The 16,732-nt window shown below is 40.4% G+C and overlaps 2 protein-coding genes across 19 annotated transcripts in view; one reads left to right on the top strand and one right to left on the bottom strand.

Moving 5' to 3' along the window:
- LOC102448131 (uncharacterized) overlaps nt 1–16,732 on the top strand; it is a 64,389-nt gene that overhangs the window by 15,741 nt on the left and 31,916 nt on the right. For 2 of the 5 annotated variants that reach the window (XM_089777935.1, XM_014574956.4), the window contains 3 exons: nt 1,384–3,205; nt 4,186–4,345; nt 5,229–8,273. In XM_089777935.1, coding sequence (XP_089634061.1) covers nt 1,384–3,205; nt 4,186–4,345; nt 5,229–5,241 — 1,995 coding nt within the window. In that variant the 3' untranslated portion in view covers nt 5,242–8,273. Of the gene's footprint in view, nt 1–1,383; nt 3,206–4,185; nt 4,346–5,228; nt 8,274–14,214; nt 14,351–16,732 lie in introns of those variants that run through there. The other 3 variants (XM_075930190.2, XM_006111696.5, XM_075930191.2) reach the window with 3 other exon arrangements.
- LOC102451696 (putative ATP-dependent RNA helicase DDX60) overlaps nt 3,011–16,732 on the bottom strand; it is a 113,070-nt gene continuing 99,348 nt past the window's right edge. For 10 of the 14 annotated variants that reach the window (XM_075930168.2, XM_075930171.2, XM_075930169.2 and 7 more), the window contains 4 exons: nt 16,389–16,531; nt 14,198–14,349; nt 9,132–9,194; nt 3,011–9,045 (listed from right to left, as the gene is read on the bottom strand). In XM_075930168.2, coding sequence (XP_075786283.2) covers nt 8,931–9,045; nt 9,132–9,194; nt 14,198–14,349; nt 16,389–16,531 — 473 coding nt within the window. In that variant the 3' untranslated portion in view covers nt 3,011–8,930. Of the gene's footprint in view, nt 9,046–9,127; nt 9,195–14,197; nt 14,350–16,388; nt 16,532–16,732 lie in introns of those variants that run through there. The other 4 variants (XM_075930187.2, XM_075930183.2, XM_075930188.2 and 1 more) reach the window with 3 other exon arrangements.

The raw sequence follows: 16,732 nt of genomic DNA, 5'->3' as shown, positions 1-16,732 counted from the left end.
GGGGACTCCTTGTTGCTCCCTGCATATAAATATGTAACTGCTAAAAATTCCTGCAGTTACACATTAACTAGCATGTGTAAACATCCCTAGTAAAGATGTTTAAAAACTAGTCAACTATCCGATAAAACATTTGCTTATTGGATAGTTTGACTACTCGAGAGGCACTTTCACATTTCAAAGGAGGAATGCGGAACTCCACATACAGCTGGGGGCCAGCAGGAAGTCCCACTGACTCCGGACTGCATGTAGGTACTTTCTTTGAAATGTACAAGAGTCTCCAGTGGGAGCTGTTGTGCATTTCAAAGCCATGGAGCCCGGGATCAGCGGGGGACTCAGAGTCACCCCGCTGGCCCCAGGCTTCCCGCAGCATTTCCCCAGAACCCAGCTGATGCAGGCAGCTGCCCCTTTTTTAATCGCACGGGTGTGTGGTTTAAAGGGACAGCTGCCGAACAGCTGATCCTTGAGGAGCTGAAATGCCACAGGGAACTCGAGAACCCAGGATCAGCAGAAGACTCCCCAGCTGATCCTGGGCTCCTAGCAGCATGCAACGTAGCATGGAGCCCGGAGTCAGCAGGGGATCCCGCTGGGGACTCTTGTGCATTTCAAAGTATGCAGCCCAGAGTCAGCGGGACTTCCCGCTGGCCCCGGGGCTGTATGTGGAGCTCCACGTTCCTCCTTTGAAATGTACAAGTGCCCATTGACTAGTCAATTAATTGCATTTTAACATCCTTATCATGTCCATCTTCCTTTTGGCTCTGTAGCCAAAAATGTCTTAAAAAGATCTTCCCTCTGAAGTCCATCGAAAGCTATTTTGGCCTTCCATAAACAGTGCCTCTGCAGTTCCATATTATGGAGAGTTAGAGGCATTTGCGTTTTGTAGACATAAAATGAATCATCCTTTGACTTGTTACCATAGATAAGTTTTTAAGAGTTATGTACCTTAATGTGACTAAGAAAATATAAATTTTAAAAATCATTTACCCTGGACAGAAGTACTATATTCGATTTTAGGTTTTCATTCGTCTCAGAACAATTCTAGAAGTTTCTTGCACCTTAAACATTTAATTATTGCTATTATCAGGATTGCTAAGTACATTACTTTGTGCTTACAGAAATGTACTAATTACTTCAATGGTATGTGTGTCAATTAATGACTATGGATTTTGGTTGTAATTAGGTTGCTTAAATATTTCGCTTTTAAAATTGTAATAGATTTCTTCTAATCTAAACAGCTATATTTTTCTCACCTTTTGTAAGTAAAATATTCTAAGTAAATGAAGTAGTCTGAGAACTTAAAAGCACAACAAATGAACATAATAAAAGAACATTCAAATTTGACTGCTTTCCCTTATGCTAAATAATTTGATTTTTCTTTAATTGTAGGAAGTACGTTATAACTATTATATGGTTCATCAGAAATCAGATATGTTGAAGACACAAACTTCACCTGCAAATACAAAGTGCATATTTGCAAACAATGATTCAGCAGTCTCCCTTCTGTCCTCATCTCCCAAAGTGAAAGAGGCACAGAGAATAAAAACACAAAAATTACAAAAAGGAAGTTTTAGTAACACTAGTTTTTCCAATTCCAGTAGTTGCAGTTTCAGCTTTCTACCTATGAACTGGAATTTCTCTGAATTAAACAGTGACTTGAAGTTATTTAATGGAACAAGATCTCCAGAAGTAAGCAAACTAACCTCCTCAACAGAAAATTCTAGTGACTTGCTAATTAAAAACCAAGTAAATGTGGCTCAAACATCACGGGTTCCTATTTCTATGAAAACGCTAACAAATCCTGGCACTTCACCTGGCTTATTAAAATCAGCAACAAAACCAATTACTGTTTCAAATTCAACCTTTTTAGGTGCTTCTGCAGAGAGCCTTTTAGCTCCACATTTTATCCCCAATTTAGGTATTAATTCAGCATTACCCAATTTAATTAACACTGCAGATACATATTCTTTCAATAATTTGGGTTTCCCCAGTTTTTTTATGGGAAGATGTGATACTCAAGATAAAATGGATAAACAAAATGGAAATTATACAGAGCTTAACTTTTCAGCTTTAACTGATACTAAAGCTTCTTCTGCCTCTACAAGTCCTAAACTAGAGTCAGCAGAAAATAGAAAGCCAGCTTTTTCATTTACCTTTAGTAATTTAGAAAGAGATTGTTTTACAGTCTCTAAATTGAGCAATTCATTGAAGATTTCACCATTTTCCAGCTTATCTGAAAAGCCAACTGAACAAAGTACAATATTTCAAACAGGAAATGAGACTGTCTCTGTAAGCAAAGACATAGAATGTAACTGGCTAAAATCTCCTACAGTTGTCCTGCAGGAGCCAAGTGCCAGTACCTCAAATTGCACTGCTGCTACAGGTGGCAAAATATATAGTGGTGCAACTGAGAAGAAAAATGTTTCCAAGACCCAGTCTCTCCCCTATAATGACATATTTTCCTTCTCATCAAATAATTGTATTCCAGAATGTAAATCTTCACCTGTAACCTCATTTGAAGGCACTTTCAAAAGTACCTCTTCTTCAATGTTGCTTTTATCTAATAATGAAAGTGAAGAAATGAAAGTAGAATCAATTGACAAAGCTCATTCGGTTCTAGAAAAACCTACACTTCTTGCATGTACAGAGGTCATGTCTGAACTTACAAATCCAAAGAGTAGCAATTCTTTTTCTTTGGATGTGTCTATGAAGACTGAATCTAAAGACACTCTTGCTCAACAAAAGTCTTTCTGTGATCCAGCTGTAGTCAGCTCCCTATTTTTAGATGTCCTTCCTAGTAAAGAAAGCATTATATTTTCCACTGATCCTGGTGTTGCATCAACTAAACCTAATACAGATGTGAAAGTTGAAGACAATATAAATATTGCTGAAACCTCTGAGTCACACCGAGATTTAGAAGAGATTTCTAGGAAGCAAGATGAACGTGAGACTCTGTTACAGAATGCAGCTTGTATTACTCCCGTGACTTGTGATCAAACGTTTTTAGAGGGCTCAGCACAAGCAGTAGGTAAAGAAGATGAAATACTAAATAATTCAGACTCTGACATAGAAGAGTTAAGTCAAACATCTATGTTAAGTGACTGTAGCAGTGCATCGGAATATTTTTCTGTCTCAGAAGACAAAATATCAGCTAGTGAAAAACCAAGTACTTGCACCATTGAGAATGAAATGGAAGAGAATTCCCTTCAAGGTAAATAATAATCAGGTATCTGTTTAGATACGCTAGAACTTGTAAATGTTTTCCTCAAATACATAACCTGTTTAAAAAGAGGTAATTTCATGTTTGTTGTTTGAGTTCTTTTTGTGTCTCACCATGAACCTTAAATGGGATCTGTTTGTAATAGGAACTATCATAATCAACTAGCATTCAAAAGAAAGTAAGGATACTATTTTTATGGTATCAATTGACAAAACTGATTAGCAACCTTCAAAATATCTTCCTTTGCTAGAAACATGTTTAACACTAAATTCGATATCCTTGAGAAAATGCGATGCTTGTAGAAAGTGGAAGCTAGAACTCTAGTTTCAGCAGTAGATATGGAATAATCTTTGACTACATCCTGATTGCTCTCCATGTCATATTATTTAGCATATATTGAACATAAGAGCAGTTGTAAGCCATTTTATTCTAGTAATTGAGAGAACATTTAGGTTTCTCCTATGCTTTAAAAATAAAAGCTCTGAATTAATATTGGCATAAATTGGTGGAGAAGATTGCTTACACTTCATAAAATACAACCCAAAATCAATACTGTAACAGTCATTTTTAGTGGATTAACGATACAGGTTGGATCTCTCTCATCTAGCACTGTTGGGACCTAACTGGTCGAAAATGAGAGTATTTGCTGGACCAGGGGGAGGTCTCCTGCCAGTAGCTCCCAAGCCCATCGCTTGCTGCTGGCAGGCTGCTATAGCAGACATCCTGCCTCAACTTCTTCCACCCCCCAGCCTAGCTTGGCTGCTTGTCCAGACACTGCCAGCTTCCTGGGCAGCAGAGGCTATGGCTCCTGCCAGAGGGCCCCAGCCCCATGCACACAGGGGCAGTGGCACAGCCCTGGACTCCAGCAGGCTGCTACAAGGCCCTGGCCCGAGGGCTGCCCCCAGCCAGGCTGCTGACTCTATTACCCTGGCCGACCCTCCTGACCTTAGGCTCCTGACTCTCTGGTCCAGGGACATCCGTGGCCCTGCTGGACAATAGATACTGCCGGACCAGAGAGTGCCGATTTTTGGAGGTATATCCTGTAGTGAACTTTTGCATGATGAGCACAGATTTCCATTTAAAGAACAAATCAAGTGTTGTGGAAAATTCAAAAATATACATAAAACAAAGGTCAGTATGACACTTAAGGTAATGGCTATGATGCATTGAATCTCCTATTGAGGAAGGATTAATCAGTCCACAGTTACATTTCATGAGTATTATTAGATATATTGCCACCTCCAAAAGAACATTACTACTTTTATGTAGCTATGGTAAAATAGGAATTGCCATACTGAATTGGCCCTAAGGTCCAATCCAGCAAGGCAATTCCTGTTTTACCATAGAGAACTTCTTGGTGTCTTATGAGAGGGTTTTTTCCCCCCTATTTCTTGGATCATTATTGTCATCCTTTTCTGAACCCCCTCTAATTCTGCAGTCTTCTTTTTTGAGATGGGGTGAGATCATTACTACTGTCCATCGGAGGGCATTGTGGAAAGCTGCAGAGTAAAATTAAGCTCTTCTCTTATCCTGTTCCAAAGCACGGATGAACTGTGTCACGTGCACATGAATATATGGAGATTGCTGTGAGGACTCTATTTTGTACAGGGTTCTTCAAATTATACAACTGGACATGCTACTAATATTTAGAACTGCAGCCTGTATGATTTGACCTAAATGTTTACTGTGTAGATCAGTGGTTCCCAAACTTTTCGGCATCACGCCTCCTTTTTTTATTTTTGAGAACCCCCCCCCCCACACACACACACCCCATAGCAGCAAAACTTGTTGGGGGGGGGGAAGAGGAACTGACAGGGGCCAAAAAACAAAAATAGCAGCAAAACTTATGGGGGGGGAGTGCTGGGTTGCCTTGGTCTCCCCCCCCCCCCAGAATTTCTTCATGCCCCCCAGTTTGGGAACCTATGGTGTAGATGAATACATTTTATAGCAGAAATGCTCTGAAAAGCTAATGTACAGTCAGAAAATTAAATATGTATTGTATGTCTCTTCACAGGACAGAAAATTAAATGTACATCCATTCAGAACACTTATTCAGAAATGTAAATGAATTTTCAAGAAACATTGGTCTTAACACAGATTTGTTCATCATAACACATTTATCATGGTCTGTTGAACCTATGTTGTATATTATGCATCTCCAGATGTTTAGCTTAGTGAAATGTGCCTCTTTTTCTCTGAAAGGATATATTCTAAAGCCAGCAACCTGCTAAAATTGAACTAGAATAAAGTATGTCTTTAAAAGACAAATATCTAGATTTGAAAAAGTGTTCATTCTGACCTTGGGTTATATATATTGAATATAATCAAGTGTGGCAAGTATTTTCTGTAATAGTTCCTAGATGACCAGAAAAGTGTGTTTACACTGTGTAAAAGTTTATAAGTATAACATTTCATGCAGAGTATCTAAAAACGATTTGTTTTTAGTCACAACTTCAGCCAGTAAGCATGTATTTGGATACGTCCTCTTCTGATTAGTTTCCTCTGGTGGTGGTAGTGGTGTTTACTGACTTCTATAAAAGAAGCAAGTATTTAATGTATTATGAGAGGCAGAATTTTAATTACAGCAGTTGTCAGTGATTAGGCAGAGACTATCAAGTTTTATTTATTAGGAATGTCAACGTATAGCCGATTAAACGATTAACCAATAAATCTGGTTAATCCTATTGATGATACGCACTCTCCTCCCCCTACTGTCTACACTGCAAAACAAACCCATCTACACTGCTTGTTTTTGTGCAAAAACATCTTGCACAAAAAGCATCAGCAGAGATATGCAAATGACAGCGCACAAATGCTAATTAGCGCATCATTAGCATACTCTCTCCTGACATACCTACAGTGTAGATGTAGCTTGAGAGATTAGCTTAGCTTTTTGAGGGCTGAGAGATCCACATCGATTAGAGAGATGTAGCCATATTGACCTTAACCCCTGGTTACTTGCAGAGAGATGAATTACCTGTACTGATAGGCTGCACCTCTCATGGGTGTAGGTAGTGCCCACACTGAAGCACTACAGCAGCACAGTGTATGTGTGCAAACCCTTAGAGCTTATTTTTATATTATTGGCTCAAGTCATATTTTTCCTATCACATTTAAATATGGTACTAAGTGTATTAGCTGGTATGGCCTTCCCACAAGTTAGTATGTGTCAAGTAGCTGTTTTCATAATCAGGTACCAGTTGATCTTTACTTTACTATGCACATTAGCAGTAATTGTTCATGTGCTGCTTGTAACTGGCTTCACTTTTTTTAGTGCATATCTTGAGCGGGATTTTGAAAAATCCACACAAGATTGAACTGCTATCCTTGTAGTCACTGAGGCTCCTATTTATTTCACTTGTTGCAGTAGCAGGCCAATTACTGAGTCCTTTTGAAAATCCCACACTAGAGCACCATTAATTGAGAATTAGTGATCCAGATCCTTTAGTGCCTTGAAAAATCTCACTCTGAAGCTTTAATAATAAAATCTGCACTTCCTAGTACTCTGAAATTATTGAAAAGAAACGGAATGGTCTGCAGCCTAAAGAGTGCAAGAGTTAGTGGTGATTCCTAGAGCTTTATTTCATTATCCTTTCCCTACAAGAAATTTGTTAGAATCTGTTACATTTGTCCATTATGAGTAATGAAAGTTAAGAATTTATTTAGGAACCATTGCCAAGATTGATAGGCCCGACCTTTCCTTTCCAAAAATCATTTCACTAAAATACAAATCATGTATTCTTTACAGGGACCCTCCTACTGTCCAGACTTGTCTTTAGAACACCTTTATTAACTGGTGTAAACCTCTACTTGGATATTCTGAAATTAAGTATTTCCATAAAAGCTTTATCACTCAAGTGGTTGCAGTTATTTACATAAATGGGTATAGACATGGACCAAGTCCACCTGCTAACACATAGCATAAGACTGGTGTGAACAACTTACTGCTAGTTAACTTGCAGATGTCATGTAGGAACTTTTTGCAGAGTAGGGATAGCTCCATTGTCATAGCATTATATATACACAAGGTTGTCACGGGGTGCTCCCTTCCTCCTCCTCCCCCTGTGGTTTCAACCTGCCTTTTAGTGGCCCTTGCTCAGGAGATACGGCCCACCAGCATAGTTCAGAAAGGTCTGTGCTCTGAAAGGCTTTCTTGCCTGGAGATCTATGCCTCTGGTAAGTCTCCCCTGGAAATCAGGAAGGTAAGCGTTGTAGGGTAGGGGGACCCGGGCCCTCCCAGTTCTCCAGGTCTCAACCCAGGGCCCTATTGGCAGTGAATGCTTCCACTGCCTGCTCAGCGGGGCGTCCCGCTGAAACTCACTGAGCTCCCAGAGAGACAAATGTCCGCCCTCGGCTGCTTCCTACCGTCCCTGGTGTCAGGGCTGTTGCTGGGGCTACTGTGGCAGCTCCTGGGGGTGCTCGAGTTCCAGCCCTGCTGGCAGTCTGCCCAGAGTGAACTCCTATCCTGGCTTTTATACAGGTCCAGCAGTTGGAGAACACCCAGTCTGGGAAGAAGGGCGGGACTTCATCTGCCCCCAGATTCTTAACCCCATTCCCTTCAGTGCTGGGCATATTTGCCCCGTCACAAAGGTCATATGAAAGGAAAGCAAATCAGATAATGGTGTTGAAGTATGTGTAAACAAAAGGCACTGAGTAGTCCCGTGGCACCTTGGAGATGAATATATGCCTACATTTAATTTGTTAGTCTCCAAGGTGCCACAGGACTACTCATCTTTAAAGTTAGACTATCATGAATAGGAGCTGCTAAGGAGAGTCTAACTTACCTGAAGAGTAAGGAAAGGGTTAAGTAACTCTGAAAATGCACCTGAGGGAGGGGCCTCGGGATTCAGCCAATGAAATGCAGATAGGAATTTCAAACAGAGAGAGTTTGAAATCAGAGCAGTGTTTTCCCCAGGTAATAAAGGAGTTGGACTCTCCCAGGAATGGACTCCTTGGAAATGTGTAAGTAGGGAGTAGATAAGCGGATTTGTCAAGTGTGTGTGTGCGCGTGTATTAAAAAAAAATTTCACTTGGGTGGTGGCAGCAAATTTCCTTTTTTTTTCTTTTTCTTTTTTTTATAATCTGAGAAACTGTTACCGAACAGGTTTATCCCAGAGTTAGAGACAGGAAGCCCCCATATCTACACTCGAAGTTCCAGATGGGAAATAGTCTGGGTCACGGCTCAAACGCAGCCCCTCTGAGACTCAAATTAAAGGTTAAGCCATTTGACCTTTGTTGCAAGAGACCATCCTCACAGCAGTTTAACTTTTTTTTTTAAAATGTATAATGACTTGAGTATCCCCTATAGCTGTCTGTTAATCACTGGTAGAGAGTGAGCTCCAAGTAGTTGTTCCTAGAAGTGTGAAGGGTTTCGACTTTATTATAGCTGCTTCAAAAAAAACCTCACTGGCTAAAACACAAATTTTAATTTGAAAAAGATACAATTGTCTAGTTACATCATTTGTTAAAACAGTTCAATCTTAAATTTAACTGTTTTAAATTAAACATCCCAAGTATATGACAAGCTTTTAAAATAATTTATAATTCTAATTAAAAGAAAATGTGCTGATTTCTCACTGACTAAAGCACTGTATATTTACTGTAATTTTATTCTAAGTGTGTTTGAGAACAGTGATAATTTGCCACTTAACTTAAATTAGCTGCTAGCCTATTTTCTATGCAAGCAGGAAGACTTGTACTATCCTTTCTTCATACTTTACCAGGTATGACCTCCTTGGGCAGCCAGCTTTGCACTGTAGCTTTCACTCAGTTGTTGAAATGCAAGTACAACGTTGTCATTTGGATCGTCACAGATTTCACCTAATGAAGTTCTGTGTTTTAGAAAAATTACTGTTAAAATTGCTTGATATAAAAATAAACATTAAATGGTTTTTGTTAGTACATATGTATGTCTTACCTTATTGCTTTAATAAGTAGTGAAAAATCTTTGAGTAGATTGTAAGCATCTCCTTCATTTAACCTAGTAACGGGGGGAAATATCTAATTTAAAATTATTATTAAAAGGACACTTATTACATTTCTCTTATAAATGTCTTCTCTCCCATCTGGTAAGCAAAACTCAGATTATACAGACAACCCTTATGCCAAGCCACAAAGAGCAAAAAACTGTAACTTTAGCAGATTAATAGGACATTAATTTTATAAATGAGAGCTCTAATTCAGTCACAACATAGTTACTGTACAGACAGTAAGATTACACATTTCCTCAAGCATGCTTAGCATATTAAACATTCAAAACAGTCACATGACAGTAAAAACATATGGGGAAATTAGTCATTTAATGCATTTGTGAATTTTATTGGATAGAAAACAACAATTGGAACCGTCTGCAAAAGAAAACCAATCCCGGCTATAAAAGAAAGTGGAATTCAGTCTTACGTCTACATTTGGAATAGGAAGAGATAGATAAACTACATTCTGCAGAAAGGCTCTTGGGTTATTTGTGCAATACTCTGTGCAGAGGACTGGAAGTTTTGCAGCAAGTTCAGATCACAAATTTTAATTTTAGTACCCTATTCATTTTTTATATAAAAGTGATTTGCATTGCCCCATAGTTGAGTTATTTTGTTTTAGAATTATTTTGAATAGAAAAGTGTGAGCACTACATTAGAAGTAAGGGGAAGATTAAGGATGAGCTAGGCCCATTACTGAGTGGGGGTGGGGAACAATAATAGAAAATGTGGAAGTGGCAGAGGTGCTTAATAGGAATGTTAAAATTTATTTAAGTAAATATGTAACTGCAGAAAACTTCAACAGTTACAGGGATGGGGAGGCAGGCTTTTAAGCCCACCCTCTGTGCGCACAATTTTCTGCCTGTCCTCTTTCTGCCTCCTTTCCCTCCCTCCCCATGCTGCTGCCTCGGATACAGAGATAGGTGTGTGGTTGGGGTGGGGGAGGAGATGGCTTCCCTTGAGCCAGCAAGGGGAGGGGAGAGCTGATTTAAAAGGAGCTGTGTGTACTGGGAGCCTATGTGAAACCTTGATGGTTAATTGATGAGCTCAGGCTCACCAGTTAACCGTGTACATAGTTATACTTTCATATCCCTAGTGCTTAATGACTTCTTTGTTTTACTTTTCACCACAAAGTAAGCTAGTGAAAATGAGGTAGGATCAGAGGCTGAAATGAGGAAAGAAATTAAAAATGACTTAAGCAAGTTAGATGTCTTCAAGTCACTAGGTCCTGGTAAAATGTATTCTAGAATACTAAAAGGACCTGACTGTGGAGACATGAGACATTTGCAATTATCTTTGAAAAGTCCTGGAAGATTGGAGAGATTTCAGAGAACTGGACAAGGGCAAATATAGTGCCAATCTATAAAACAGGAAATAAGGGTAACCCAGGGAATTGTAGACTAAAGGTGATAACTAACAGCATGGATTTATCAAGAACAAACAATATCAAATCAACCAGATTAGTGGTAGAAATGTATCAGTGTTAGTCTGGTGCAGCTGAAACAAAAAACAGGACTGTGTAGCACTTTAAAGACTAACAAGATGGTTTAATAGGTGATGAGCTTTCGGGGGCCAGACCCACTTCCTCAGATCAAATAGTGGAAGAAAATTGTCACAACCATATATACCAAAGGATACAATTAAAAAAAATGAACACATATGAAAAGGACAAATCACATTTCAGAACAGAAGGGGGATGGGGGGGGGGGAGGTTTCTTGCCATTTCAACAAGAAAGGACATTGTCTCAATGCCTTGATTACCTGAAACCATGCTTCAAAGACCTTTTAAGACTTCACTTCAAAGAGAATCCTCTTAATTGTCATTCATGCTTAAATTTGACACTTTACACTCAAATTTGAATAAAGACGCTAATTATCTTACCCATTAGAAAGATAGCTTCCCCAATTATCACCTCTAATATCATTAGCTCATAGACATTTACCTTCCCCTCCGTCCATCCCCCTTCTGTTCTGAAATTTGATTTGTGCTTTTCATGTGTGTTAATTTTTTTAATTGTATCCTTTGGTATATATGGTTGTGACAATTTTCTTCCACTATTTGATCTAAGGAAGTGGGTCTAGCCCACGAAAGCTCATCATCTATTAAACCATCTTGTTAGTCTTTAAAGTGCTACACAGTCCTGTTTTAAATCAACCAGATAGCTTTCTTGGATAGGATAACAAGCCTTGTGGTTAGTGGGAAAATAGTAGATGTCGTATATATTGACTTGAGTAAGACACTGTCTTCCATGACTGTCTCACAAACAAACATGGGAAATACAAGCTGCTTTACTGTTTGGAAAATCATTCCCTGAGTAGTTACCAATGGTTCAGTCATGCTAGAAGAGTATATTAAATGGAGTTCTGCAGGGTTCCATTCTTGGCCTGGTTCTGTTCAATATCAATAATTCATAGGGGAAGAGAGTACATTTATAAAGTTGGCAGAGCAACCCCTCCCAGCTTGGTATCAAGTATTTTGAAGGCTAGGATTAAAATTTGAAATGGTCTGCAAAAACGTTACGAAGTAAACAGAATGAAATTCAATAAGAACAAATACAAAGTACTCCATTAAAGAAGGAACAATTGGGAAATGACTGCCGATGAAGGAGTACTGCAGAAAAGGAACTGAGGGCCATAGCAGTCCACAAGCTAAATATGAATCAACAGTGTGACACTGTTGCAAAAAAAAGTTAAAAAAATATTCTGGGATGTATTAGCAGGAGTGTTGTAAATAAGACATGCCAAGCACCACTCTACTCCAGGCTGATTAGGCCTCAACGGGAGTATTGTGGCAGTTCTGGGTGCTACATTTCAGGAAAGATCTGGACAAATTAGAAAAAAATCCAGAGAAAACAAAATGATTAAAGGTATAGAAAACCTGATCTATGAGGAACCATTGAAAGACCTGGGTTTGTTTAGTCTAGAAAAGAGAAGAATGGGATGTGATAACAGTTTTCAAGTAAATAAAAGGTTGTTAAAGGAGGAGGGAGAAAAAAATGTTCTCCATCCTGATAGGACAAGAAGCAATGGGCTGAAATTGCAGCAAGGGAGATTTAGGTTGGACATTAGGAAAAACTTCCTGTTTGGGATGGTTAGCCACTATAATAAATTGCCTGGGGTGGCTATGGAATCTTCATCATTGGAGATTTTAAAGAATAGGTTAGATAAATAACTGTCAGGGATGGTCTAGATACAAAAAAAGTCCTTCCATGTGTGCAGAGGACTGGCCTTCATGACCCCCTTGGACTCCCATTCCAAGTTTATGATTCTACAATGAACAATGTACTAAGTATTTTTCAAACATTTGACGGTGGATTATTTCTAAGGAGCTAACAATTTAAAGGCAGACAAGTATACATAGATGGGAGGGGGAGGAAATAGGTAATTGTACAAGTTAACCTCGTTCACTATTGGCAGCAAGGGAGAACTAAGCCTCTCAGAGGAACTCAGGGCTAGCCTACATGGTAAGTAGGTGTGTGGCAAACTAAGGTGTGTATTTACTGAGGATGTGAATGACTAATCGACAGGCTAGTCGACTAGTTGCTCCTCTCCCCCTTGCTGCCTGTATCAGAGGCAGCAAGGGGGGAAAGAGGAGCGGGTGCTTCAAAGTGGCAGTGCCACGTGGAACCTGGAACCAGCCCCTGGGCTTCATGCGGCTCTGCTGCTTTGAAATGCCACGTGTAGCCTGGGGCCAGCTGGGACTCCCCCATTGACCCTGGGCTTCATGCGATGCTGTCGCTGACCATGCTCCCCACAGCACTTTCGCCTTTGAAGTGTAGCAACAGCCCTGGAGCTGTTGCTACACTTTAAAGGCCAAAGTGGCCTTGTCAACTAATCAAATAGTTGATGCAAATTGTATCAATTATTCAATTATCCAAATAATCAAAATTTTACATCCCTACTATTTACAGCATGCTAGGCTGGTGTGCAGTCAGGTTTTATATTGACCCTGGTACAGTGATCTAAAAGATCCATTGTGTGCTGTAGCAGGATTCACATAGTTCATTATTGTATGGCAAGCTGGTGTGCTACATAGATTCAGAGGGGTAGCCGTATTAGTCTATTTCAGCAAAAACAAGTAGTCCAGTGGCACTTTAAAGATTAACACATTTATTAGGGCATAAGCTTTTGTGAGATACTCATTTCTTCAGATGCTTGATGAGAAAGGAAGGGACACAGATGAGACTGTGACATTAGTGTTAGTTAAATCTGAGTGGATGTGGCTCATCAACAGTGATGAAAAGGTGAGTGTACGTGAAGGGGAAGTTACCTATTGTAATGTGAGAGCCATTCCATGTTTCTATTTAAATCTCTTTTGACTGTGTCAAATTTGCATATGAATTCCAACTCAGCAGTTTCTCTTTGCAGTCTGTTTTTGAAACAGAGATGAAAATGTTGTTCATGGCAGTCACAATGACCACTGTGGGACAGCTCCTAAAGGCCAGTTAAGTCAACATAAGCAATGTAGTTTCTGCACTGATTAAGTTAATGTTGCAGGCAAATTACATCAGTGGAAGAAATAATGTAGTATAGACACTGACATTATTAGGGAGTAAGTGGTATTACATTGACTTAACTCTAGTGTATACCAGGCCTCAGTTGTCAGGGGAAGCTGGAAATCTTAGCAGGTTTGAGAGGAGATGGTGACAGTGTGAGCATTTTAGGCGTGGTTGGAGGTGATTTGAAAAGTAAGCTTAGTGTACATTAGCCAAAATGATTGGAATTGAAGTTGTCATCAGGAACTGACATTTAAATTACCTTTTTTTACGTGTGACTGTTAACACACTACTTAAATGAGTCCTACTGCTCACATTTGAAAATTTGTAACTATAAGTACTAGAAACTTAGTATTTTAATATGGAAAAATTCTGGCTACTGGATAATCATAAGGGAAGGATTCTGTCTTTTATTTTGTGGCTGTGCTATTGCAGTCAGTTAACTTATATCCCATGTTCAAAAGGCCCATTATAGCTTGGCAGCAGTGTTCAAATTAAACAAAAAAAATACATACCAATTATCTGTTTTCAGTGCAACCAAGGAACCATGTTTAAAGAAATCAAGAGCATAAGCATTCAGTGGCATTCTTCTTCCTTGATTATCATATTTCTCCAACCAACACAGAGGAGCATTTCTGACATTAACACCAATTGTACGCAAGACAGCCTGAGAAAATAAAGCACAGCAATTCTTTTCTCAAATGTTTTTTTTTAATGATACTTTTGGCATGTCATTAATTGTTGTATGCAATCTAGAATTTTAGACTATTGCTGCAAGGAATTGCATGGCTATCACAGCTGTCATTCTGAAAATTTAGGATTATGTTGTCTCTGTGGGTTTCTTGATATAACAGATCATTTGCACATGTGGAGTTTGTTTCACTTTCTATGTTGAAGTCTTGTTTTGGCTCTATAACAGATCTCCAGAGATGTATAGATGTTGACAAAGGCCCTGTGTTGTTGCAATACTTACATAGCAAATATGGTCTGGGTTGCCCTGATTGCTCACTCGGTATTCAACAGTACCTGTATCTATGAGATGTTTCTGAATGTGGGGTGGCTGATGACCAACATACACTGGAGTGATGTTAAAAAGTAGGGGGGGGTTGTAAACATGTAACCGCTGAAATTTTCAGCAGTTACACATTTACACGTGGGGAGAGAAAGCCCTAAGCCTTGCTGTGTGATCAGGGAGAAAGCCGGCCAATGGAGCAGTGGGAAGCCATGCCTGGGACAGGGAGCCTGAGAGCACCTCACTGGGCAAAATCAGACTTAGACGCCATCTGTTTTGTGAAGGACCTGCTTCTATGGCATGGCCCTCTCCCTGCTGCTCTGCCCCCGCCTCATACTTCCCGTGTGCACCTTGCACTCCCATCTGCTAGAGAACCCTGTGGGGTCACTGAGTTTGTCATCCAGGTGCCAGCAGGCTGGATCCTAGCCAGCATGCCCGGACCTGCTGGCTGGACTCCCTGCACTCCTGGCGAGGCATGGCCTCCATCCCACTTCATGGACCACTAACTTATTCCGTGTGTGGAGCAGCATCTAGCTGCCGCATGGGAGTGACTGTTACCATCAATAAATCCTGTTACAGACATGGGGGGGAAAAAAGTGCTGCCCAGACCCTGCACCCCTGCTTCTCTGCCCCCCAAGCTTGAGACCTTGCACCCCCACTCTATCCTGCTCTTCCCTGTTGGCCTGACATGTTACACTCAGCCTGCTAATTACCCCTCCCTCTACTCAGACACCCTACTCTCAGCCTGCTCCTGCACCCAAGTGTTCATGTGCTGCTCCTACCCTCCCCACAGAGCCCAGGATCAGAGGCTAAGTGGGCTGTGTGGTGGAGAGAGCCCAAGAGAGCGGTGCGTCCCAGGACAGGAGGATTAAATCTCGGCATGCTACATCGGAAGGGTTGCCGACCCCTGGTGTATACTAACACAGCCCTAATACAGAGGGGCTATGTCTACGTTGCGCTCTGTTGCGCAAGAACATATGCAAATGAGGTGTGGCAATGAATATCGCCGTGCCTCATTTGCATACTTAAAGAGCCGCCACTTTTGTGCAAGAAGGAACAGTCTACAATGCTCCTTGCGCAAAAACCCCCTCTTGTGCAAGAGCCGTTCTGCCTGAAAATAAGGAGCATGTACCTCATTTGCATGTGTTCTTGCGCAACAGAGTGCAATGTAGACATAGCCAGAATGTGTTGAGACCTTCTGAAAGAACTCCGACATGGTATTTACTTTAATCTATTATGGAAGTATGGGTCCTGATGCAGCCTATGATGGTCCTTGCACTGGGCTGCATATTAATGGGACACAGCTTTGATTTCCTCTATGTTGGGGTTAGTTAGGGTTGCCATGCCAGTAGACCTAACTTACACCCTAACTGCCAGAGCTTATAAGCTCCAATGCCATGCTGGGCAGCTCCAATGCCATATGCTGGGCTCCCCGACCTCTCATGGCAGCCTGCTGCCTTGCCAGCCCACAGGGCTCTCTCTTCCTGGAATATCTGTGGTCCTGACAGACCATGGATATTGCTAGACCAGAGAGTCCTGGTTTAGAGAGTTTCAACCTGTAGCTTAGTATCCTGTCTTTTGACAGTGGCCAGTGCCAGATGCTTCAGAGGGCATGAACAGAACAGCTAATTATCAAGTGATCCATCCCATCCCCTTCTGACTAAGGCTTTCTCTACAAAAATAAATTAACTTACTTCATTACCATTGTCAGCATCAAATAAATCCTCGTCAACGATTCCAGACAGGCATGTGAAAGGTGAGACGGAAGCTATGCTTTTGGTGCTTTTCATCAAATGAAATGTCAGCTCAGAGTTATCACATTCTTTATGTGTGAAATCTAATAGGAACAAATTTTAAAGTGTGAATGTAATAATACGTTCACAAGCTCAAGTGCACTTTGACAATCAGGGCATTGTAAAAACCCTTAATTTTTTAAAAATTTAAAATCTCCACTAGTTTGGAATTGTGCACAAAGTATAAAACTCCCTAAAGCTTCAGAAATTAAAAGTACGGTATCCTGCGTCTTTCTAAAATGGAT

This window comes from Pelodiscus sinensis, chromosome 4 (genome assembly GCF_052426305.1).
Source record: "Pelodiscus sinensis isolate ZL-2025 chromosome 4, ASM5242630v1, whole genome shotgun sequence".
Classification (NCBI taxonomy): domain Eukaryota; kingdom Metazoa; phylum Chordata; order Testudines; family Trionychidae; genus Pelodiscus; species Pelodiscus sinensis.
This window is presented reverse-complemented; position numbering and strand designations above follow the sequence as displayed.